The sequence below is a fragment of the Belonocnema kinseyi genome, chromosome 1, assembly GCF_010883055.1.
Source record: "Belonocnema kinseyi isolate 2016_QV_RU_SX_M_011 chromosome 1, B_treatae_v1, whole genome shotgun sequence".
NCBI lineage: Eukaryota > Metazoa > Arthropoda > Insecta > Hymenoptera > Cynipidae > Belonocnema > Belonocnema kinseyi.
This window is the reverse complement of record NC_046657.1, coordinates 74,283,202-74,309,399: the sequence shown is the minus strand read 5'-3', so window position 1 is coordinate 74,309,399 and position 26,198 is coordinate 74,283,202. Positions and strand designations below refer to the sequence as shown.

At 29.7% G+C, this 26,198-nt stretch overlaps 1 protein-coding gene across 2 annotated transcripts; it reads left to right on the top strand.

Annotated features, from left to right (window-relative positions):
- The first annotated feature begins 9,474 nt into the window (after positions 1-9,474).
- On the top strand, positions 9,475-23,655 carry LOC117180135 (inactive hydroxysteroid dehydrogenase-like protein 1). 2 transcript variants are annotated; one of them, XM_033372514.1, is made up of 5 exons: positions 9,475-9,607; positions 18,770-18,933; positions 19,215-19,451; positions 22,520-22,863; positions 23,139-23,655. In XM_033372514.1, the coding sequence occupies exons 2-5, from the start codon at positions 18,774-18,776 to the stop codon at positions 23,343-23,345; spliced, it is 948 nt and encodes a 315-aa protein (XP_033228405.1). In that variant the 5' UTR covers positions 9,475-9,607; positions 18,770-18,773; the 3' UTR covers positions 23,346-23,655. The 2 variants fall into 2 exon arrangements, with proteins under 2 accessions (XP_033228405.1, XP_033228484.1); XM_033372593.1 differs by lacking the exon at positions 9,475-9,607 and adding an exon at positions 16,183-16,314.
- Positions 23,656-26,198: the final 2,543 nt, after the last annotated feature.

Below are 26,198 nucleotides of genomic sequence, written 5' to 3'. Positions count from 1 at the left end.
AAGAGGAAGCTCTTCTTAATATTTTGACACCAAAATCATGTCGATACACCTTACCGACTGCGAGTAAAGCCACCCACGCTTTAACTTGACAGACTGTACATATGTGCATGCCAGGTAAAGCGAGAAAAACCCGGGAACTCCCGCTACTTACGGGGATCCCCGCAATAAAAATAGGAGAAATATTATTTCGAACATATTGTGCGAATATACACTTTTAAAATACACATTTTTTCGAAAAAATGTCCAAATAAATGAACGAATGGAATTGCGAGCTCTATATTTTAGGAAAAATCGTTAATTCGACTCATTTATCCACTCAAAATATTTGGTGCATTTTGTTTCAATAGAAAAAAAATTATCCTTAACAAATGGGGTGGCCCTATAAATATGGGACACACTGTATTATCAGTTTAGTTTTTCATCTGATTTTAACAGAGAAAAAATATTACTTGACGAGCCGCCTATCAAAGTGGGCGCAATTACCCTCGTAACGATGTTACGATCATGCTAAGTTTACTAAAGTTCGAAAGAATATACAATATATATTGATTTGTATTTTAGTTAATGAATCCATATCTAATCGATGTGGTACTTAACTTACGAACCTAATTAACTCTTGATATGTTTGCTTAAACTCGAATGATTTAAAAGAAATATATATATTTTTTTTTAAGTTCTTAACCAAAAGAGCAAAAATTGTCTGCGTCCGTGGTCAAGAAATATTTTTATTCAAATTATTTAACCCTGAAATCACTGAAATGTGTAACTATTGGTGCTTCTAACAATGCTGAAAAAGAGTAGAAGATATATATTTCCAAACATACTGGTCCGTTTCGAATTCTTGTTTACTAACAGTTTTGGGGACTGAGAGGAGGCTCTGTTTCTAGACATTTTCCAATAAGCAATCCTAAAAAATTTTGTAGTTATATTATTTCGCAGTAGGGAGACTTTTAAATACCTTTCAAGGCCTTGTTGAACACTTGACAAGTCCATTCCAGTTTAATCTGAAATTACGGGCTCTGTTTCTATGCATTTTCCAATACGCAATTGTCAAAAAATTTTGTGGTTAAATTGTTCCGCAGTAGGAGGACTTTATACACTTGTAAATACTTTTAATGCCTTGTAATCCATTAATCAAATAATACTCATCACTCTCAATTGTTATAAGTCGGAACTAATTCAATAAAATTTTTTTTGTTGATTTATTGAACTCATGATGCTTATATACCAGGAATGTTTCATAATCACTTGGCCATCAGATAATTAGAATTCTTCGGTCTCATGTTATGTTGATCTCCGTCGATTATATTTCTTACACTTTCCAACACATAATCAAAGAAAATTTTTTCTGTCTTATCTGTGACAAGATTTATCTTATACGGTCGAGAATGAATTACCTGTCACCAAACAGCAGCACACCTGAAAATGTTTAGTAAGAAAAAAAACTAGATTAATGTGTAATGTCTGTTTCGGCAAAATGGCCAGATGTGATCTGATCGGTCCCGCAGTGGTGCTAACACACCACGCCTTTTTCGTCTGCGCAGGCGTTGTGTAGCGAAGAAATTATCAACGCATGCGCAGTTATAAAAGGCGCGATTCATTAGCACCACTGCGTTCCCCCTCTGACGCGTCATTCGATCCTCACAAAGTTCTTGAGAAAGGACATCGACGCGCCATCTGGCGTCGTGGATGTTGAACCTTATAATACCTCAGGAGGCGTGCGTGTGTGAGTATTTGCTAATATAACTTTTCTAATTGTCCTTTTATATCAAGTTATACAAATGTAATTCGAAAATTTATATGAGTAAAGTGGTATGGGTTATGATTAAGAGTAAGCTAGGAATTAAAAAAAAATGTATGCATATAATATATAATTGAATAAAATGACATTTTATTTACACTCAATATTTGTATTTTTTGGTGCCCCTTTAGAAGGTAGATCCTGTATCTACTATCGCTCCCAGGCCAATAGGTCGCATCTACTCAGTTTTGACAGGCAATGAAAATTGAAAATAGGGGAACTTGTGCTTATGTACAATTATTATTTTAGAAAATAATTAGTAAATTGTCCCGGGTACATAACAATAAAAGTTTAAATTATTTACTTAGTTAATATTAACAATAGTTGAATATAGTGTACAAATTTGAAAAATGTATTCAAATTGAAAGCATGTTAAATAATATTTTTGATTAAAAATATTAAAAACCGTAGAATTAAAACTTGAAGCGTTAAAAATTAAAGTCTTATCAATGAATCAATCATTTTCGTCTCGAAATAGTTTTGAGGTTAGATCAAGACAAATAATTTTTCGCTCAAGCAACTCTCTTTCATTAAATATTCTTTTATTATGATTGTCATGAGCCCAAATGATTAATATTTTCATTCGTTGCGAAATTTCTTTCATCTTTCTAAAACATTTTCAATTTCAAATATTTAAATTCTTAACATTTTTAAAATTTTCTCTCGAATCTTTTGCAAGGTTTAAAAACTCTGAAATAGTTTGAAATCCTTTCAAATATTTTTTAAACCATTTAAATCTTTGCATATCATTTTAAAATATTTACAATCTTTCTGAAATGTCAATGAAATTTTAATATCTCCCCATGTTCTCGGAAATTTCTAGTGTTGGCACATAAACTTTAATTATATGAAAATAAACAATCTGTCGACCATTAAGATAACTGTATAAAATAACATTTTTCTTATGGAAAACTTAATGCGTTTCAAATATTACAAAACATCTTTAAAAGCTCCAAAAATCTATGTGTATGGCTACCCTTGAATCTACCTTCTATCTCTTCCTATGATGGGTTTTAACTCGTACAAACTGATGAGGTCCGGCGTCGACGGACGAAACATGTTTTAATAACACGACAATGAACATACGCTACGGCCAGTAGACAAAAACTGCAAGACCTTCCTTTAATTCTCTTGGAATGTTGAAAATATTTTGGAATATATCAAATCAATGCAAAATACTTAAAAATCTTCCAAAGGTTTTGAAACAGTTATCGATACATGAAATATTTCTTGAATCTTTTCCAATATTTTTAATCTTTGCAAAATCATTTTAATATTTTGAATCGTGAAATGTTTTAAATTATTGTAAAATTTTCTTTATCTTTTTGAAATATGTAGTATATTTATAACTATCTGTATATATTTTTACTCTTTGTAAAGGTATTCTAAAAATATTTTTTTTTGGAAATCGTTCTGAAATCTTTTTCATTACTTGAAATACTTTGTAATCTAAGCAAGCAGCTGAATAGAAATCTGATACACCGAATCTACAGAACTGGTGAACGTAATCATCTTCCGCTAGAGGTCCAGATCCCCAATCGCCGAGAAGCTTTGATATAAATCGCTGGAATTTCATAAAAATTTTGAAACACATGATAGAGAAGTAGACAATTACACTGTTGAGTGTACACTAGGGTGGTCAAAACATATTTTCAAGCTACAAAAAAGACACCCCTCCCCTCCCCTCAAGTTTCTATTTCCAGAGAAAGAAAATCTATGATTTTTGGTTTTTTGAAATTCAAATATTAAGACGTGCCAACGTTTTGTTGATTGATTACATTATTTTCATACATTTCTTGTAGTGCTTAATACATTTTTATTTATTTAAACAATCTTTTTTTTCTCAAGCAGTTTCTTTTTGATAACTTAAACAAAAAGGTAATTAAATAGAGCACAAAAAATTATTTTTCTGACTGCGTAGTGTACAGAAAGAATACGTTTACCACTTTTTAATTGTCTAAACAAATATAATTTGTTTCAATAATTACTTTTCCAATAAAACGACGAATATACCATGACGGAGTTATTTCTTTAGTCAAATTTATTCGTTCTTGGGGATTTTTGAACATTCTTAAAAGGGCGTCAGTCCAAGGGCATAGTTTTTGTGAGAAGACAGTTCTAATGGTGGAAAATACTCTGCCTCCAGGACAGAAGCTTTTCCTGTCATCAATTCCTGTAACGATGTCGTAAAGACGTCACCGAATTGTGTGTCCACTGGGCGTTTTTGTGTATCAAAATCTTCAACATGAAAGATATTTAAATTGTATGATAAACTCTAATTTTATTTCAAGTAACATTTTTGTATTGTGTGTGTAATGATTGAAAATTTTATGTATTAGGTTAAGTTACGAATTGCGAAATTCTTTAATATTATTAATCAAACTTTCTCTTGATCTTCTGTGCATTGTGTTTTTTCAATTTTAATTAAACTAATTTTAAACTAATGGTTAATGTTCTTTCTTATCTTTAATATTAAGTTGTAATGCAAATTTTGAGTTGCTTACTCCCCGCAAATGCCATATTTAAATTTCTTTTAGTCTTCACATTTAAAGAGAAAATATGGAATGATTATTGCAATAATGTTAATGGCAACAATGATATAATAAAAGTAAAAAATTAGTACATATCTCAAATCCGTACCATATTTTCAAAAATACAAATTTCCGCAAAAAAAAAACGAACATAACCTAAAAAATGTTAATAATTTTAAGTTTGATTTTTGTTTAAAATAACGGATTTCCAGTGAAAACACGCTGACCTATCCTATTATTGTTCAAATATGTTTAATATTCTCTGGAATATAATGATTTTTCTAGTGGAAAATATAAGTTTATATGAAAGACACTGAAATAACATAACCTAAAATTGTCAACATTCTTTGAAGTCTATACCAATTCTTATTGAAAAGCGCGAGAATAACCTAAAATTATTCCCAAAAAATGTATCTTCTTTGACACCAAGTTATTTTTTGTGAAAAAAACTGAATTTCGGTATAAAAAGCCTTTAAAAAAACGTTACTATATCCTGAAATTGTTAAAAAATTGAAAATCTTATTTTAAAATTTACAATATTAGCATGAAAAATTATGAATGTTTAAAATATAATTATTTTCGCTTAAAATATCAACTAATTATCATCAAATAATCTAAAATTATTAATTTTATAAGTTTAACAATTTTTCAAATCCCCGGGTTCACTGTAATTTTCTTAAATTTCCTAATATTAACTAATACACTTTTCTTCATAATATGCTGAAACGTAATACAAATTTTCTTTTAGTAAGCCTAAGCTGAAGGCAAAATGTCAATTTTATAAAAATGTATTGCGGAAAACGTCAAATTTTGATGTTTTCAAAAAATTGGAATAACTCTGGAAATAATTTTTACAATTTTCAAGTTTTTGAACACATTTTAAAGGTAAGTTTTCACGACTTTTTTCTAAATTATCAAGATAATTTTTCATACTTTTTTCCCTAGATTCTAATTTTAAATAATAATTGTGCTCACCACGTGATTTAAAAATATAAAAGCATGCACCGAGCGCCTTCAAGGTAGGTTTTCATATTGTGGAACTTCGAGGAATTTTATGTAGAATTTTAGTATTCAATAAAGTGAGAAATGAAAATGGTTTATTTCTATTTCGAAAAATAAAATACACTTAAATTCAGTGTACTTTAAAGCTTCCTGAATGAATCTGGATAAGAACAACTAAAATGATCAAAGATTAATCTTGAAATTATTATTATTATTTTTAATCTGTAAACTGCTTAATCTTACGGAAAAATTTTTTTGGGGCAGAAGTGAGAAAGGGGGTAGTAATGGGGGGGGGGGGATAAGAAGTTGGGAAGTAAGGGGAGGGGAAGCTGGGGCACTTCTTTTCCCCTCGCATAACTTCCTCTAATTTCTCCGCCTCTAATTCTCCCTCATTTCCCCTCCCCTTACTTTCCCTAGTCTACTTCATTTCCCCTTCTCCACCCTCATTTACCCTTATCTCCTGTCCCCTCAAACCTCTTACTTCCTCTTCTTTGAAAAAAGTACGACTAAAAATATTTATTTTCAAGGAAGTAGTTGATTTTTGAAATAAAAAATCTGTCCGCTACGCGGAAAAATTCTTATCGTGCGCAGCTCGCTGCGCTTGCATGTTTGAGCGCGCCTAGGGCACTGGACTGTTGTTTCTCAGGCGTCGCGCTCGACAAATTTACTTTTAAATTATTTTTTTAATTAAAGATAAAAGCATTAACAACTGTAATTTGTTGATTGTGAATTCTCTTTTGTTAAAGCTCCTTCGGCTGTAACGAACATATTCTCATCACATGTCACGTGTTTCGTACTCCTTTCGTCCAAAAACTGAACTTTTCTACATTATATTTAACACTTTAATATCAAATGTATTATATTCTAATTTTTTTTGTTTCCAAAAATTAATTATTACAAGTTTGTAGCTCTTTTTTGAATGAATTTTTTCTGATTAAAACCAAAACTACGCGTTTCATAAAAAAAAATTTATAGAAAATTTGCATCCTATCAAAAAATGATTAAAAACAAATTTGTAGATCTTTTTGGAGTAAGCGCTTTTTGTTTTATTATGTCTTTTTTAGCTTTTGTCGATTGTCCATAACTTTCATTTTCTGAATTTTAATGTTGTTCTTTTACAAATAAAACAAAAACTACGTGTCCTATAAAAAAGTGATCGACGATAAATGTACAGATCCAGCGCCGGATTAACATTTTTCGGGGCCTGGGGCTAAACCTCGAAAGGGCCCTCTTAGGGACAGAGAAAATCCCAATTTTGTTTTAACGTACGTAATTTTCTGGGGTCAGGGGCCGCTCGGCCCCCGGGGTCCTGGGGCACTAGCCCCAACGTGCCCCTTGGTAAATCCGGCGCTGTGCAGATCTTTTTTGGGCGCATAATTTTTGTTATTTCATATTTTATCTTATCTTGCATAGTTTGTCGACAAAATGAATTTTTTGATTTTGTAAATTTAATTGTAAATTCTTAAATTTGCAAAGCATCATCGAGAAGATATTCTTAGTTAATTCTACAAAAAATTGAGCTCATTCATTAGAAAATAGCCAAACTCCGAATTCGTTTATGAAAATTGTTTAAATTATTAACAATTATATTAAGCTTACAAAGTAATATAGAAAAAAATCATCAAAAGTTATTCTTAGTTGATTTCGTAAATAAATTGAGCCTATTCTTTGAAGAAATCCGAACTCTGAATAGGTTTATAAAATCTTTTTTAAATAATTAAGAAATCTTGAAAATTTGCAAAGCATCATGCAAGAAAAAAATGTGCTTATTCGTTGAAAAATAGGCAAACTCCGAATATCTTTATTAAAATTGTTGAAATAATGAATAATTAATGTAAATTTGCAAAATAACATAGGAAAGGCTTATTGGAAATGCATACATTTTTTGGTTCTATAAACAAGTTAAGCCTATATATTTAAAAATAGACAAACTCTGAATTGGTTTATTGTTATTCTTTGAATAATTAATGGTTTTTGTAAATTTAAATAAACAACGTAGAAAAGAGTATTCGGAAAAACATTGTAAATTTGCAAAGCATCATAAAACAAAAATGGTCGAAAAGATATTTAAAGTTAGTTCTGTAAAAAAATTGAGCCTATTCGAGGAAAAAGGCCAAATTTTCTAATCTGAATTGTTTAAATAATTAATAATTGTTGTAAATTTACAAAGAAATATAGACAGAGTTATCGCATAGACATTCTCAGTTGACTCCGTAAACAAATTCACTAGTAACAAAAGGCCAAACTCCTAATTTTTTAATCGAAATTGTTCAAATAACTAAAAAATAATGAATCCTTCTTGTAATTTTACAAAGCAACATAGAACAGAGTCATCGGATAGATATTCTTATTGACTCTGTAAACAAATTCACTCTTCGAAAAGAGTCAAACTCTTAATTTTTTAATCGAAATTGAGTAAATAATTAATTATTCCTGTAAATTTACAAAGCAAGATAGAAAAGGCTCATCGGTTTACATTCTTAGTTGATACCGTAAACGATTAGACTCCTAGAAAAAAGGCCATACTCTTATTTTTTTAATCAAAACTGTTTAAATAATTAACAATTCCTGTAAATTTATAAAGCAACATAGAAAAAAGTCATCGGATAGACATTCTTAGTTCAGTCCGTAAACAAATTAAATTGTGGAAAAAAAGCAGAGTCTTAATGTTTTCATTAAACTTGTTTAAATAATTATTATATCTTGTAAATTTACAAAGCAACATACAAAAGAGTCATCGGATAGACATTCTGGTTTGACTCCGTAAACAAATTCGCTCTTAGAAAAAAGGCCAAACTCTTCATTTTTTAATCGACATTGATTATGTAATTAATAATTCCTGTATATTTACAAAGCAAGATAAAAAAGCCTTATCGGTTAACATTATTAATTGACACCGTAAACAAATAGAGTCGTAGAAACAGATCAAACTCTTAGTTTTTTATTAAAAATTGTTCAAATAATTTTTAATTCCTGTAAATTTACAAAGCAACCTCGAAAAGTAAAAAATTGTAGATAAGAGTTATTGGAAAATGTTCATTTGTTTAAATATTTTCTTAGTTAATTTTAGAAAAGATAGACTCTAATTGTTGAAAACTAGCCAAATTATTAATTTGTTTATAAAAGTTGTTTATATAATGATTAATTCTGATAAATTTACAAAACATAGTAAAGAGTCATTAGAAAGACAATTTTAGTTGAGTCCGTAAACAAATCGTCTATTCCTTGAAAAAAATCCAAACAAATTGAGCTTATTGGTTGAAAAATAACCAAACTCTAAATATGTTTATGAAAACTGTTTGAATAATTAATATAATGATTGTAAATGTGCCAAGTATCGTGGAAAAGAGTTCTTGGAAATATATTCTTTGTTTCTTCCAGAAACAAATTGAGCCTATTCTTTAAAAAATAGCTAAACTCGTAATTTGTTTATGAGCATTTTTTACATAATTAAAATATTTTAAGATAAAATTAATTTTTAAAAATATGAGCCATAGTCGAATTCTGCACGATCACAGTAACTTACCACTATACATTTTTACATCGATAATGTAAGCAGATGCGATAATCGTCACGACTCGAAAGCACTCACACTCGTATCTACGAGGATAGAAGATACAGAAGCCAAGCATTTGCTGACAAATATAGGAAAGGATGCTTTCAGTCAAAAGATTAATTTTCAACCAAATAGTTAAATTTTTAACCAAAAACGTGATTTTTTAACCAATAATAATATTTTTGTACAGAAAAAGACAAGTTTTCAACAAAATACATGAATTTTCAACCAAATAGTTACATTTTCAACAATATAGCTCAACTTTCAACCCATAGACAGCTGAAATTTACTGATTGTGAATTCTCTTTCGTTAAAGCTCCTTTGGCTTTCACTCATTTTTCCCGATTAAAACATAAACTACGCATCCTGTCAAAAAATAATTTATAACAAAGCTGTAATAGTTGAATTTTCAGTTGAGTAAAATTAATTCAATGAACAGAATTTTCCTGAACTGGATTTCTCCTGATTAGAATTGCATTACTGTTTTATCTAGTCTACTTTTTTTTCGTCTTATATCATGTTTATGATAATTTCAGGCGTCTATGTAATTAAGAAATAATTGCACTCTAGAATGTATTCATCGTCAGTGTTCCAGTGAACTTGACAGTAAAGTGCTGATGGCTAATTCAGTCTGAATTGTGAATACGACTCTGATTGCTCATAACATGCAAATTGTCTGTTGATGCTGAACGGACTTTTCTGACTTTATTCTAAAAGGTAAAATAAAAATATACTCATCCTTTGTTTATTATTATCTGTTATTATTATTATTATTATTATTATTATTATTGTTGGTGTTGCATACGAAATTAAAAAAAAATTGAATCAAGAAAATTGTAGTTTATAACACACAAAGATAAATTCTGAATCTAAAGACGAACTTTCAACTAAGGAAATTAAGTTTCTACCAAAAAAAGAAAGAATTTCTCAAAAAACAGATGAACTTTCAAACAAATATTTCTATTTTTATGCAAAAAAATACCATTTTTCAACGAAAAAAATTAATTTATAATAAAACTATTTATCTACGAACTAGTTAATTTTTTTTAGTGAGTGAAATTTTTCAACAGAAAAGTTCAATTTTGAATAAAATAGTTGAATTTCTAACCAATTAGTTGAATCTTTAACCGGCAAAGATAAATTCCTAACTAAAAAGAGGCATTTTCTACCAAGAAGATTAAATCTCAATAGAAAAAAAACTAATTTTTAACAAAATACATCAACTTTCAAAGAATAGTTGAATTTAAAAAAAAAGATTCATTATCAGCACACAAAAAATATTTTAAAAAATAACTAATTTTCTGCATAACATTTAAATATTTAACCAGAGTTGAACATAAAAAAAGAATTAAATTTGGAACAAAATTTAAATGCTCAACAAATAAAAGAGACCAAAAAAGATGATTTTTCAGTAATATTTATGAAGCTTCATAAAAGTGTTTGAATTTTCATGTAGAAAGACAAATTTTCACTGAAGACAAATTTAATTAAAAAAGAAAATTCCTAACCAATTAATTGAATTTTCAAAAAAAGACGAATTTTCAACAAAATATATGAATTTTCAAACAAATAGTTATATTTTCAACGAAAAAGATAATTTTTCAGAAAAAAAACAACAAAATAGTTAAACTTTTTACCAAATATGTAAATTTTCAATCTAACAAAATTAATTCTCTACCAAAAAGAGATGGTATCAACTAAGACGATTAATTTTCTACAAAAAAAAATGAATTTCTAACCAATTATACGAACTTCCAAAAAAGTAATTTAATTTGAAACTAAGAAAAATAAATTTCCAATAAAAAAATTTATTTCCAACAAAAAAAGAGAATTTTCAACAAATTAAAACAAATTAAAAAGAAAAAAGATTTTTCTACGAACTTGTTCAGTTTTTATAAATGAGTGGAATTTTTTAACAGAAAAGTTACATTTTTGAAAAATTAGTAGAATCTTCAATATACAAAGATTAATGATTAACTAAGCAGAGGAATTTTCAACCAAGAAGATTAAATTCCTATAAAAAAAAATTTCAACAAAATATGAACTTTCAAACAATAGTTGAATTTTTAAATAAAAAGGTTCATTATCAGCACAAAAAATAATTTTAAAATAATAATTTTCTACAAAACACTTTAATTTTTAACCAGAATTGAAATTAAAAAATAATTAAATTTTCAACAAAATTTAAATATTCAACGAACAAGCAAGCCCAAAAAAAGACGAATTTTCACTGAAAAAAAAATTACTTAAAAAACAAATGAATTTTTTACAAATCAGTTGAATTTGCAAAATATGAGTGGAATTTTCAACAGAAAAATTAAATTTTTATCAAAATAGTTGAATTTCTAACCAATTAATTTAATCTTCTACAAAAAAGAACGATTTTTCAACAAAAAATTAATTTTCAAACAAATAGTTATATTTCCAAATAAAAAGATAAATTTTCGGGAAAAAAATTAGAAAGAGCGAATTTTATACAAGACTGATTTCAAACAAGTAGATTAATTTTCTACCAAAAGAGACGAATTTTCATCAAAATACATGAACTTTCAAGCAAATAGTTCAATCTTTAACTAGAAAGATTGATTTTCAACACACAAAAAAAGGAATTGAAAAAAGAAAACAAATTTTCCGCAAAACAATTTAATTTTCCACAGAAGAGTTGAACTATAAAAAAAGTAATTATATTTTTAAAAAAATTCAAACCAATTAGTTTAATCCTTAACCTACAAAAATAAATTCTCAACCAAAAAGAGGGATTTTCTACCAAGAAGATTAATTTTTAATAAAAAAGTTGAATTTTCAACAAAATAAATGAACCATAAAAAAATTGTTATATTTTCAACTAAAGAGATAAATTTTCAAAAAAAAAAACTAAATTTGAGGGAATTTCCTACAAAATCGTTGAATTTTAAGTCAAAGAGTTGAATTTTTTAAAAATAATTATGTTTAGAACAAAATAATTGAATTTCAAACAAATAGTTAAATCCTCAACCAAAAAGACAAATTTTAAACAAAGAAGATAATTTTCTACCAAAAGAGATGAAGTTTCAACAATATATTTGGAATTTCAAACAAATAGTTGATGTTTCTACAAAAAAATTAATTTCCACAAAAAAAAACGAATTAAAAAAAAAATTTCAACAAAACAGAATTTTCAACCCAGGAGTTGAACTTTTAAACACATCAATAAAATTTGGATAAAATAGTTAAAATTTTTAACGAAATATTTAGATTATCAATCTGAAAAAATAAATTTACAACCAAAAAGATAAAGTGTCAACAAGAAGATTTTATTTTCTACAAAAAATTAATTTTAAACAAAATATTCACATGTTCAACAGTATAGTTGAATTTTCAGGGTTGAATGTTTAACAAAATAGTTCAATATTCAACAAAATCGTTGAATTGTGTTTACAAGAGTAGAATTTCCAAAAAAAAAATGTAGTTCAATTTTGAATAAAATAGTTTAATCTTCCAAATTTAAGGATAATGTTAATAAATTGTAAATATAAATATATTTAAGAAATTAATTCTGAACCAAAAAGAGGAATTTTCAACGAAGAATAATTTTCTATCAAGCACAAACGAATTTTAAATAAAATACGAGGGCTTTCAAACAAACTGTTTAATTTGCGACCAAGAAAAATAAATTTTCAATAAGAAAAAGTAATTTCCAACAAAACAGAGAATTTTTGAGCAACTAATAAAATTCCTAATCAAACAGGTGAATTTTTTAGCTAAAATAATAAATCTGCAACCAAAAAAAAAAAACACCATTTTCAGACGGTTTTTTCAAATGATCGATAAATAATTTAGAAAAAATGCAAATAAAAATAGTCCATCGACATTTTTAAGCATGCAGACGAATTTTCTGTAAAGCAGTTGAATTTTCAACCCAAAAATACGAATATTTAACAAAAACAAAAATTTTCAACTAAACAGCAGCATTTTTAACAAAGCAGATTAATTTTCAACCAAACTGTTGTATTTTTAACCAAAAATATAGCACTTCTACTAAAAGAGATGAATTTTTAAACAATAAGAATGGCTTTTTAAAGAAATTGTCAAACTATCAACCAAATAATAAAATTTGTAATTAAAAATACAATCGTCAGGAGGAAGCGAATGAAAAAAAGAAATAGGAATGCAAGGAAATTTGATGGTAGCAAACTTAATTTTCAAAATCCCCTGAATTTTACCTGACCAATTTTTATTCTTTCTCACTATTTTTAGTAAAACAGCTGAATTTTGTATTGAAACATTTTCAACAGAATCCTTTATAAATGGAATCAAACAATTTCGACTGTAAATAAAAAAATTTTTAAATTTATTATTCGTGGCAGTTATTTAATGTGTCTCTTATAGAAACTCCCTGACTTTTTTCATATTTTTTTTCAAATTTCTTGACATTCTCTGACTAATAAAATTCCCTGCCATTTATCATTAAGATTCAACATTATTCAAAAAGATAGGATGTCTATCTAGCAGAGTACTGATTCATTTCGATGCTATAATGTACCATGAGTCACAATTAGTTGTTATTATGATGTATTTATCGATTTTTTTATCGTAAACAGTTCTCCTTGATTTAATTTAATCGAAAGAAAACCAATCTCGAATATATGTAAAAAGTTTTTTGCTTATTTATCTAATTAAGATCCAAACGACAGGAAAATGACGAGAAAAATGACTCATGTAAAATGATAGTCTTGTTGTTCTTTACCTACCTTTTTCATGCTCTTAATTTAATGGTTCAATAAAAAAAACTGGTTTTATTTCCGCAATTCAGCCGATATGGATTTTCATCCAGTTTTTCAAAAACCACTGAGATTTTAAATGACTAAATATATATATTTTTTCTTATAAAGTATTCTAGGGATTGGATATCAATATAATTAATTTTCCCGCTGAAATTATAACCATAATTATAAAAATTAAATTTGATTAAAAATTGATTACATTACAACAGAAGAAACCCAGTGGGCACAAAATTTGGTGACGTCTTTGCGACATCGTTACAACATATTTACGACAACTTTACGACATCCTATGTTCATGTCGTTACAGTTTCTTTACGATACCCAGTAGGCAAAAAATATGGCGACGTCTATACGACATCGTTACGACATTTTACGACAACTTTACTACATCCTATGTCCATATCGTTACGGTGTCTTTACGATATCGTAAAGGCATCGTCAGATGATACGACATCTTTACGATATCGTAAATACACCTTAACAACATGGACATAGGATGTCGTAACAATGTCGTAAATACGTCGCCAAATTTTGTGCCCGTAGGGTATCGTAAAGACATCGTTAGACCATACGATATATTTAAGAGATCGTAAAGACGTTTTAACGACATGGACATGGGATGTCGTAAAGTTGTCGTAAAAATGTCGTAAAGATGTCGTATAGACGTCGCCAAATTTCGTGCCTACTGGGAAAGTTTTTCTTTTTAAACTAACATTTATGGTACCATCTTAATGGTCTAAGCATATGTATATTGTCTACGTAGATTAGTAGATTATCCGTTTACAAAAAGTTGAAGGAATTAATTCTCCTATTAAAATGCATTATTTATATTTTATGAATTGTCTGTATGATTTTCAGTAATAAACCACTATATTTTTTACTTTAGGGAAAAGTTTTTGTTGCATGTTGCACGTTACGACATCTTTACGACATCCTATGTCGATATCGTTTCGATGTCTTTGCGATACTGTAAAGACATCGTCAGATCATACGACTTATTTACGATATCGTGAAGACATCTTAACGACATGGGCATAGGATGTCGTAAAGATGTCGTAACGATGTCGTAAGGATGTCGCCAAACTTTGTGCCCACTGGGGATAGATGATACTTTTATCAGAAACTTCTTCATCACCCATGCTATTATTTATATTTTGTTTTCCTTGCCATATAAAGGTGATATTGTAGATTTTTTTGAAGCTGCTTCACTTATATAGGTTGGTTTAACTGCTTTTTCTTTTTCTCATATTTTATCATATTAACGAGAAAAAAAAATCATTTTGTGAATCTTAAATCAGCCAATAGCTCAGAATTCCTAAGACTCAGTATATTTAAAAATTCTCCTCAAAAAATTAGAATTTAACACTGCTGTAAAAATAGTTAACTGATTCTGGTAATAAATATTTGTATTTAGCTTATTTTTTATATTAATTTTTTGATCTTTAACGTGTATTAAAGTTGAAGAACGTGCTTAAATCCTTGAATAAAATGCATACTATCTCAAGCTTCGAAATTGATGACAGAGGCAGGTTATATTCGAGAGTCAGACGAATCCAGCATATTGCACTGATTTAAATTAATCCTAAAAAGAATTAACAGAAAAATTTCAATAAAATGCATACTTTCGTAAATAGTCAGTGCCTCAATGTCTCTGAAACCCAAACCTTGAAACGCGATTAGATTTCCAGTGGGCACAAAATTCGGCGACGTCTTTACGGCATCATTACGCTATCTTAAAGACAATGTTACGACATCCTATGTCCTTGTCGTTACCGTGTCTTTACGATATCGTAAAGACATCTTAACGACACGAACATAGGATATCGTAAAGCTGTCGTAAATGTATCGTAACGATGTCGCAAAGACGTCGCCAAATTTTGTGCCCACTATAATGAATCTTTGTCCTAATGTTCTAGAAAGTTCTGTGATTGAAATTAAAATTTATTATTAATAAAATTAAAATCATAAATAATCGGGAAGCTTACATTTTGATTATTTCTGAAAAAACATTGTCAGGATCCAAACAAAAAATAGACGTCGTATACAAAAACAGTCCAGAATGAGTATTAAGTATTAAAAAAATTATACGTCCTACCAAAAAATGATCTTAAGTTTTGTAGATTTCCTGAATAATGTGAAATAAATTTGTGAATCTTTTCAAGATGAATCATTTTTCATCTTAAAATTTTTCTCGTTCCTCGCTTAGTTTTTCTAAAAAATAGATTTATTTAAAAGGTTATCACGACTAAAACAGAAACTGTACGACTTACCAATGAATGGTGTAAAGTAAATTCGTAGATATTTTTGAGATTATTAATTTTTTTATCTAAGAGTAAAAATAAGAAAGGAAATAAATAAAATAAAAAATGTAACTTAAATATCAGTCTCTAGAGAAATAAATAAAGTTTGAATTGGAGTCTGAAACCTTCAGATTCGCGGAGAGAAGAGGAATTTTGTTGCGATGGCTGGAGAAAGTACTTCGCCTTACCGGTTTTGAACGTCCACTTGATTCTGACCATTTTAGTAACGTCTTAGCCCTCGACAATGAATGACGTTCCGGAGTAAACCAAATTTTTTTCCTAATTATTTTTTTTATTTTGGTGATATATTAGTGAAAATTGTAAAGTGGTTTTTGAAGAAATTTAAATCGATTTAAAAGTGGTGAGTTTCTCTAATTAGAAAGTAAGAGTCAAAGTATCCACTTTATTACATAAAAGTTTTGGATAATTTTTTAAAGAATTTAAGGCATTCCTGACCATTTTGACTTTTGCTTAAATTATATTTAATATTTAAACTTTTCTTAGATAATTCGATTACGATTATTTGTGTATAACTTTGTTTAAAAAGATAACAATAGTTGATCGTTATTAAAGTTTCTATCAAAAATTTAAAAATTAATTATAAATAGTTTATCACATTAAAAAAACTTTAAATTCTGAAGGTTTAGCCGAATAATGCATTTGTTAATAACAATTAAATTTTCGCTTCCAGCTTTTCTTTAAATAGCAATTTTCAGGTAATATTATAACAGAATAAATAAAGCACTTAATCTAGTTAAAAATATTTGCACTCACGTAATTATTTAATAAACTGTTTATAAAAATTCCTTATTCAATTATTAGCTAACAATTATTATTAAATATAGTTAATAACTTTCTTCTGACAAAATGTATGACAAAAAACCAAAATTCCACGCATAAATGTTTCTCTGAAAGATTATTTAAATATATTTGTTATTAACAATGAGATAAATTCCCTGTTAACAATTACAAATCAAATAAAAATATGAGGCCCTTTATGTGAAAAATGAGATCTTTTAATATTTTTACACTATATTGAAGTATTTGCTTATATCAAGTTTTTAAAAGAGTTAATTTTACATTAAAATAATAATTTATGTTTCTTAATTGCATATGCATGAATTCTGATCAACAACAATTTTGTTTAGCCAAAATTAAATTAAAAATCAAAGAAATTACGCTAAATGAAACAATATTTAGTTAAATATTACGCTAATATTACGCACAATTACTCGTTTATTGCGCTATTACGACGCATTATTACGCGGTTATTGTGCTATTATCACGCATTATTCAGTGTTATTGACATTATTATGCAAATTTTACTCTAATATTACGCGATATTACGCTTTTATTACGCAATTTGTTGCGCGTTATTACGTATCATGACTCGATTCTTACGCTATTATTGCGCAGTATTACTAAATTACTGCGCTATTATTACGCATTCATTACGCGTTGTTACTTAAATATGGCGCTGTTTTTACTTATCATGACGCGACTGTTACTGTATTATTACGTGTATATACACATTATTACACGTTATTACGCCGTCTTACGTATTTATTAGACAGTATTACAAAATATTAAGCATTCCTACGCACTATTCTGCATTATAATGTGTTATTAAGTTATTCACACGCCATTATTAGGCATTATTGTACTATTTTTCCGCTGTTATGTCGCATTACAACGGACAATTTTGCAATTACTACGCTATTAGTACGCGATAATTTTGCTATAATTATGCATTGTTGCGCATTATCACGCAATTAATATACGTTATTACGCACTTGTACGCATTATGACGTATTATCGCGCGATTATTGTGCTGCTATTGCGGTTTTTACACATCATCACGTGATGAATGCTCTATTGTAAGTATTTTGCGCATTATTACGCACTATTACGTTATTATTACACATAATCAATTATTACGATATTATTAATACGAAATAAAATAAAATGTTCAAAATTGGAAGTTTGTGTATCTGAATCTGATTAAATCTATCTGGCACAATAATCTCAAAAGTTGAATATTTTACTTTACTTGGTGAAACTGAAAGGTATTTACCCGAAAAAAGGATGAAACATAAGTGCCCAAATACATTCTACATTTAAAAAATATTACTTACTTTTATGTTTAGAATATTTATTCCAAAAAGTCGTCTGCTTTCGCATTCAAATATTTACCAACTATGCTGAACTTTCTGCCATTTCCACCTATTCTATCACTTTGAAATTCAAATTTTACAGTCTTAAATTTTGTACACACAGGACTTTGTGCTGTACAGCCACCAAACGCAAATGACAGCTGTATACCGCCTAAACATGACTTTAGAGCACAAATTGATCATTTCTGTAAAATAAATTTGATTGAATGTCAATGACACCAATTACATCGACAACTCCACCCTATACTGTTCCACGTCACGTTTGGGCGGTGTACTGTGTCACGTCGCGTTTAGGCGGTGTATAGCTCTACGTTACGTTTGATCGCCGTATAGCTCCAGGGCTATGCTAATACACATGACTTTGAGCTGTGCAGCAACCTTACGCGGCAAGAGCTGTACACCGCCCAAATGCGACGTGGCGTTAATTTTAGATGGATTTTTCCAAAAAAATATAAATTCACTATCCAATTCAAGATGAGTTTTCAACTTTAATTTTTTTCTATTATCTTAATTCCTTTCCAATTTACAAATTATTAAATTTTGAAGGTTTTCTATTCAAAATCTTCGAATCATTGTATTTGAAATAAAATAATTTAAGCTTAAAATTCCAAATTGTTTAATTTCAAAATTGTGATTTTTCAGAAAAATGTTTCTTAATATTGGCTTGTGGCTAATAATTGGCCTGATTATCATCTGGGCCTTAATGGCCCTCTTCACTCGAGTTTTTTACGCCCTCTGGGAAATTTTTATTCCAATATGGAATTCAAAGCCCATTGATTTGAGGACAACTTTTGGTGAATGGGCAGGTGAATATAATAGATAATATAATCAAATATATCATTAATTAATATAAACTATTTGATAGATAATGTTTTTTTTAATTAATAAAGTTTATAAATTTTCTTTCTCATTAAAAAAAACACGAGGCTTACTAACGATTTATTAGCCTGCATTTGTTTTGTCCACAATAATACCAAATTACACAGTTTTGCATAATGATGAATAATTCTAGTATAATGAGATTAGCTTCTTCTCGATGCTAATTTAAGTGACTGGCAAAGATTAATAACAGATTTCTTTTTTGCAGTCGTAACAGGTTCCACGGACGGAATTGGAAAAGCTTATTCCAAGGAACTTGCTGCCAGGGGTCTGAATTTAATTCTCATAAGCAGAACCTTGGAGAAACTAGAAAAATCGAGAAATGAGATTTTGGAAATTAATCCAAAAATTCAAGTCAAAATAATAGTAGCTGACTTTAGTAAAGGGAAAGAGGATTTCGCAAAAATTGAATCACAATTGAAGGGCATCCCCATTGGAATTTTAGGTAAGGATGTGCAATTGATGAATTTTTATTGTTTTGTGTATTTTTTAAGGGTTATCCTAGCTGCGGCAGAAACTTTTGTATTTTTTTCCAAGGTGGGAAAGTGTGGAGAAATGATAAAAGAGAAAGTAGAGACACTGAGTGGAGGAATATTAGGTAAAATAAGAGAAAATGATGGAAGAAGTAAAGAGAGTATGGGGATGGGGATGAGGAAATGAGGTGTTGGAAAGTAGGGGAAGTGAGGGGAAATGAGAAAAGAGGACGTAATGATAATGTAGGGAAGAATATTAGGTAAAGTGAGAGAAAATGATGGAAGAATTAGGGGAAGTGAGGGGAGGGTTCGGCGTAGTGATGCTAGGGGAAGGGGAAATCATGGTTTGAAGTAGGGAAAATTAGGTGTGAGAAAGTAGGGTAAGTGAGGAATAATAATAAAAGAGGAAGTAGGGATAATGGGTTGAGGAATATTAGGTAAAGTAAGAGAAAATTATGGAAGAAGAAGGAGAAGTATTGGGAGGAGGGAAGATGAAATGAGGTGTTGAGAAGTAGAGAAAGTGAGGGGAAATAATAAAAGAGGACGTAAGGATAATCCAGGGAGGAGTATAAGGTAAAGTAAGGGAAAATAATGGGAGAATTAGGGGAAGTGAGGGGGGTATGATGTTTGAAATTAGATTTAATGATGTGTGAAAAAGTAGGAAAAATGAGGGGAAATAATAAAAAAGGAAGTAGAGAAAATAATGGGAGGAACATTTGGTGAAGTGAGAGAAAATTAGAAGAAGTGAGGGGAAGGGAGAAATTTTGATCAGAATTAGGGGAATTGAGGTGTGGAAAAGTAGGGTTAGTGAAGGGAAACTATTATAGAGGTAGTAGATATAATGAGGGGAGGAAGTTACAGGAAAGGAGTGTTAAAGAAGTGGAGGGGGTTTTGTTAAAGAGGAATTAGGGATGATAAGGAGTGGGATATTAGGTGAGGCGTGGGAACATGATAAAAAAAGTAGGGGAAGTGAGGGGAGAGAATAGAGGAAATGATGGTTGAAAATATGGCAAATTATATGTGGAAAAATAAGGAAAATCATGAAAGGAAAATAAGGGATAATTACGGGAAGAATATTAGGGAACTTAGGAGAAAATGACGGGAGAAGTAGGAGAAGTGAGGGGAGAGTAGAGGGGAAATTATTGTTGGAAATAGGGGAAATGAGATCTGGAAAGATACGAAAAATGATAAAAGGAGAATAGGGCTAATGAAGGGAATTAAATTATGTCAAGTAAGAGCAAATTATAATAGAAGTGGGAGAAGTGAGGGTAGGCTGAAGGAGAAATTATGGCCGGAACTAGGGGAATTGAGGCAAGTGATGGGAAATGAAGGGTGGGGAATTATGAAAGAGAAAATAGGGATAATTAGGGGCAGAATATTTGATGAGGTGAAAGAAAATGATAAGAGAAGGAGGGCAAGATATTGAAGGTGAACAAGGGATAATGAGGGGAGAATTACAGTTGAAGGGAGAGAAAATTATGAAAGAAAATGATGGAAATGATGGTCGAAATAAGGGAAGTGAGACGAAATGATGGGTGAGGAAGAACTACAAGGATGGATATTGGTGAAATGAGAGAAAATTATTTGAGAAGTGAGGCAAAATGGTAAGTAGGGGAAATAAGATGTGGGAAAGTAGGAGGGCAGAGAAAGTGAGGGGAAATGATAAAAGAGGGAGTAGGCATAATGAGAAGAATAGGAGTTGAAGCTAGGGAAAATAATGGTAAGAGAAGTAGGCGAAGTGAATGAAACCAAGTGGGAAAGGAGAAATGATAGTGGGAAATTATGGAAGTAAGAGGAAATGAGGGTTGGGAAACTACGGGAAATAAGGAGAAATTAGAAGTGGGAGAATAAGTAAATTGATAAGAAATGTAGGGAAATGATGGGAGAGGAAGTAGGGCAGGAGATATGAAATGAAAGGAGGGAAAGTTGTGGTAGAGAAAGGAAAAGAGAGAGGAAAAAATAGTGGTGGTCCATTAAGGGAAAATTATGGGAGAGGATAGTAGGGGAAGTGAGGGGAAATGCAAGAAGGGAAAGTTGGGGAAATTTAGGAGAAACGAGGTGAGTGGAAATAGGGAATGTAATGGGAAATGAGTAAAGGGGAATTAGGAAAAGTAATTTGAACTAAGGGGAGGTAAAGTTGGGGCAGATATGGAAAATGCAGAAAATAAGGGGAAATGTTAGGAGGAGGATTAGGGGAAATGAGGGGAGAGAAAGTAGGCGAAATTAGTTGAAATTCAGGCAGAGAAAATAGGGGAATTGATGAAAAATGTGGAGCAATGAGGAAATGGGAAGTAGGGAAAGTGAGGGTAAATGAGAGGAGAGGAAGTGAGAGGAAATGAAAATTGATCTTTTTGTGTAAATAAAAGGTTTCCTTTGAAAATTAGTTTTTTTCTGTTAAACATTAGTTTTTTAACTGAAGATTTAAAAAAAAACATTTTTTTGAAAATTAGTTTTTTTAATAACATTAATTGTTAACTGAAAATTTAATAATTCCACCTTTTGCTTGAAAATTCAACTTTTCGTTTTGAAAATTTATCATTTTTAGATGAAAATTCATGTCTTTGGTTAAAAATAAACTCTTACAATAAAAATTCGTTTTTTGTTTGTTTCTAGAGCCATAAAGATTTATAGCCAAATTCGAAATTTTCTAAAACGTTTGATGGGAGGGAAACGAAAGTAGGAAAATTAGGGATGGGGAAGTGTAAGCAAGCAAGAGGAGGGAAATTAGTGGAAGTGAGGGGAAATGATGGGATGAGTTGTGGGGGAAATGAGGGAAGGAAAAAAAGAAGAAGTGATCAGAAATTCAGAAAAAGGGATGGGAAAATAGGGGAAACGATGAGAGGGGATGTAGGAGAATTAAGAAGAAATTGGACAGGAATTATGGGAAATGAGTGGTAGTAAGGGAAGTGAGGGTTAATGAGGGGTGACAGGTAGAAGAAATGAGTTTGAGGGGAAATTAGAGGAAGATAAGTAGTGGAAGTCTCCCCCAACTAAATTTACATAATTAAAACTACAGAAAATTATTTTTCTAAAATTCTAGTGAACAATGTGGGAATAAATTACTCCTACCCCATGTATCTTGGTGAGGTTCCCGAAGATGAACTATGGGATATCATAAACGTGAATATAGGCGCGACAACAATGATGACCCGATTATTAATTGGTCAGATGAAGGATCGTAAAAAGGGAGCAATTGTTAATATTTCCTCTGGCTCGGAATTACAACCCCTCCCATTAATGACTGTCTATGCAGCCACAAAAGTGTTCATCAAAAGTTTTTCTGAAGCCCTGAGAGCCGAATATACTGGATCCGGACTCACAATTCAACATCTCAGGCCTCTCTTCGTCAGCACAAAAATAAATGCCTTCAGTCAAAGACTCATGGTACGAAATCTGTTTTCTGTTATGCCAAAACATTCTTGCCATCGAGTATAACTCGCCAAAAAAAGAAAGAACGTTTTACAACCTTCGGTTCACCTACTAGACTCAATCAAAGTCACGAGGTGGGCAAAATACTGGCGCCTCTCCACCTCGCGACTTATTTCCGCGGTATAAGCTCTCCTAATTGAAATATAACGACTGTTTTTGTATTTTCGGAATTCTCTCGATGGCACGCGTCCAGTAAACTAATATCTTTAAATTTTCATCTTATTTTTCAGGTTTCTAATCTCCTTGTGCCTGACCCAGCAACTTACGCCAGGCACGCAATCGCCACGCTTGGAAAACTCGACTCGAGTTCAGGTTATTGGTCGCATGGCATTCAGACATTTTTCACTATTCTTCCGCCTGTGTGGATAAGAACTAAAGTCGGTCAGCTTATGAATCAGTCGTTGAGAAATGAATATTTTAAAAACAAAAGTGCTTAATCTCAAATGAGTCGATGTGTGGATTTCTTTACGAGTGACAATTTTCGAAAATTGTTCGCATATTAATGAAGTGGAACGAGCGAGAAATGTCGTAAATTCCACTATATTTGCATTTGAAATTTATTGGTCTTTATGTGGATGTTTGAGTGCAATTGACGGCTAATAAAAGCTCAAGGAACGTCATATTTTTAGCAGAACGAGGTTTATAGTGCAGGAGAGACAGACAGCTTGTTATTTTATGAAAATTGGATTTCGAAAAATATTTTATATTTTAAAGAGTTCGCGGTCAATAATACATTTTGGATCATGATATTTTTTCATTCTAGAACCCTTTATTTTTTATTGGCATAGGTGATTTAAACGTGATTTGAAGCAAAATTGAAAAATTTTCAACTAAGTAGTCAAATGCATAACTGCATATTCAAATTTTTAATAAAAAAAGATTGATTTTAAACAAAAAATATAATAATTGATACTTCAAACAAGAACATTTTTTTATTTTAACTCAAGAACAGTCTAATTTAAATAAAAAGACAAAATTTCGACAAAAAAATTGATTTTTCAGCCAGGAAATATTTTTCAGTCAAGAGATAACAACAATTCCAAACAAATGATTGAATTTTTCATTAAAAAGACTAACTTTCTAGAAAACAGTTGAACAAAAAAGTTACTTTTCAACCAAACTGTGAAATTTTTTACGAAAATAAATGAATAAAATAATAAATATTAATAAATAAATAATGGAATTTCCAAGCCAAAAACACGAGTTTTCCACAATAAAGTTGAACTTTCTATCAGAAAATATAAATTTTCAACAAAAAAGACAACCTTCTTCTACCATACAACTAAAATTTCGACGAAGTAAGTCAAATTTTCAACAAACATAAAAAAGTGAAATTTGTACTGAAAAATTTAATATTAAAAAAAAATATTTTTATCCAAATTGTTAAATTTTCAACTAAATCATTTTTAACTGAAATAAAGAGTTTTCAAGCAGAAAAAATTTTTTTTTGAATTAGTTCAACTCTAAACCGGTTAGTTAAATTTTGCATTAAAAAAGACCAATTTCCAGATAAAAACGTAATAGCTAGATTTATGGTTAAAGAAATTCATTTTTGAATATCTGACCTACAAAATTAATTTTGAGTAAAGTTATTGAATTTGAAGTTTTCAGAATAAAAAATTAATCTTCAACAAAAAAAAGACGAATCTTCAACAAAAATGTTCAGTTTCCAATCATAAAGATTACGTTTTAAACAAGAACCTTTATTTTCTACTATAAGACCAAAATTTGATCAAAATAGATGAATTTTTGAGAAGATACAATTTTCACCAAAAACTCCTTTCACCAAAAAGGTAAATTATTAGTTAGAAAAATTAATATTAACAAAAAAAACATTATTAACTAAAAATTATCAATTTTCAGATAAAAATTAAATAATTTAATATTCAGTTAAAAAAATTTATTTTGAGCGCAAAAGAGACACAAATTAAACAAAAATAGTTGAACACTGTTTTTATTACATTTTTAAATTACTCAAAATTAGCTGGATTACTCTAGATTACAAGTTAATTACTTGGATTATCAAAATTAATTCAAACAGCCTGTATTACAAGTCGATTAAAATGGATTATTAGTGGATTAAAAGTGGATTACTGCCCATAAACTGGATTACAAATGGATTACCCTGGACGTTTGCGAATTATAAGTGAATTACTTGATTTTAAAAGTGTATTACTCCCAATTGTATGGATTACAAGTGTATTGATCAAAATTAAATGGATTACAAATGTATTTCATTGGATAATTCGGATTAAGAGTGGATTTCCCTGGAGTATGTAGATTACAAATGGATTGCGTCAGATTAAAAGTGGAGTACTACAAATTAAATGGATTACTCTAATTTACTCTAGATTACAACTGTATTAATGCGAATTATGTGGGTTACAAGTGGATTACTCTGGCATACTATTATTTAAAAGTGGATTTCTCTCAATTATATGTGTTACAAGTGAATTACTCTGTATTATATTGGATTACAAGCGGATTACTCCAAATCACATTGATTAAAAGAAGATTACTCTGGATTACAAGTTCATTACTTGGCTTACCTAAATTAATTCAAACTGCCTGGATTACAAGTCAATTGACATGGATTATCAGTGGAATATTGTGGATTGAACATGGATTACTTTCAATTGTCTGGGTTACAAATGGATTACCCTGGACGTTTGTGAATTATAAGTGAATTACTTGATTTTACAAGTGTATTGCTCAAAATTGCATGGATTACAAATGCTTTAATCTGGATAATTTCGGATTAGAAGTGGATTTCTCTTAATTATGTAGATTACAAATGGATTACGTCAGAATAAAAATGGAGTACTTAAAATTATATGGATTACAAGTGGATTACAAATGGATTTCTTCAAATTATATGAATTGCAAGTGTATTGTCCTGAATTACAAATAGATATTTCCGAATTATATGAATTTCAAGTGGATTACTTTTGATTATAATTGGATTACTCTGAATTACATGGATTGATTACAAGCGCATTAATCCAAATGAAATGGTGTATTTATGTGTTTTCGGAAAACCCTAAACAGTACTATTTTAACGACTCTCGGATATGACGTAGTCGTAAGTCGACCCTTACATTATCTTGTATTTTCCATAACAGTTTTGTGGTAACTATGAAAGAGAGCGGTCTTTTATATACTCGGTTTGGGAAAAATCAAAATAGAACATTTTCAATTTGGTATAAATGCACTTTCTTAAAATTGTGCTTTGATATGCAGTTACTGGGAAATCCGGAAACGTACTTAAAGATAAGTAATTCATAGCAATT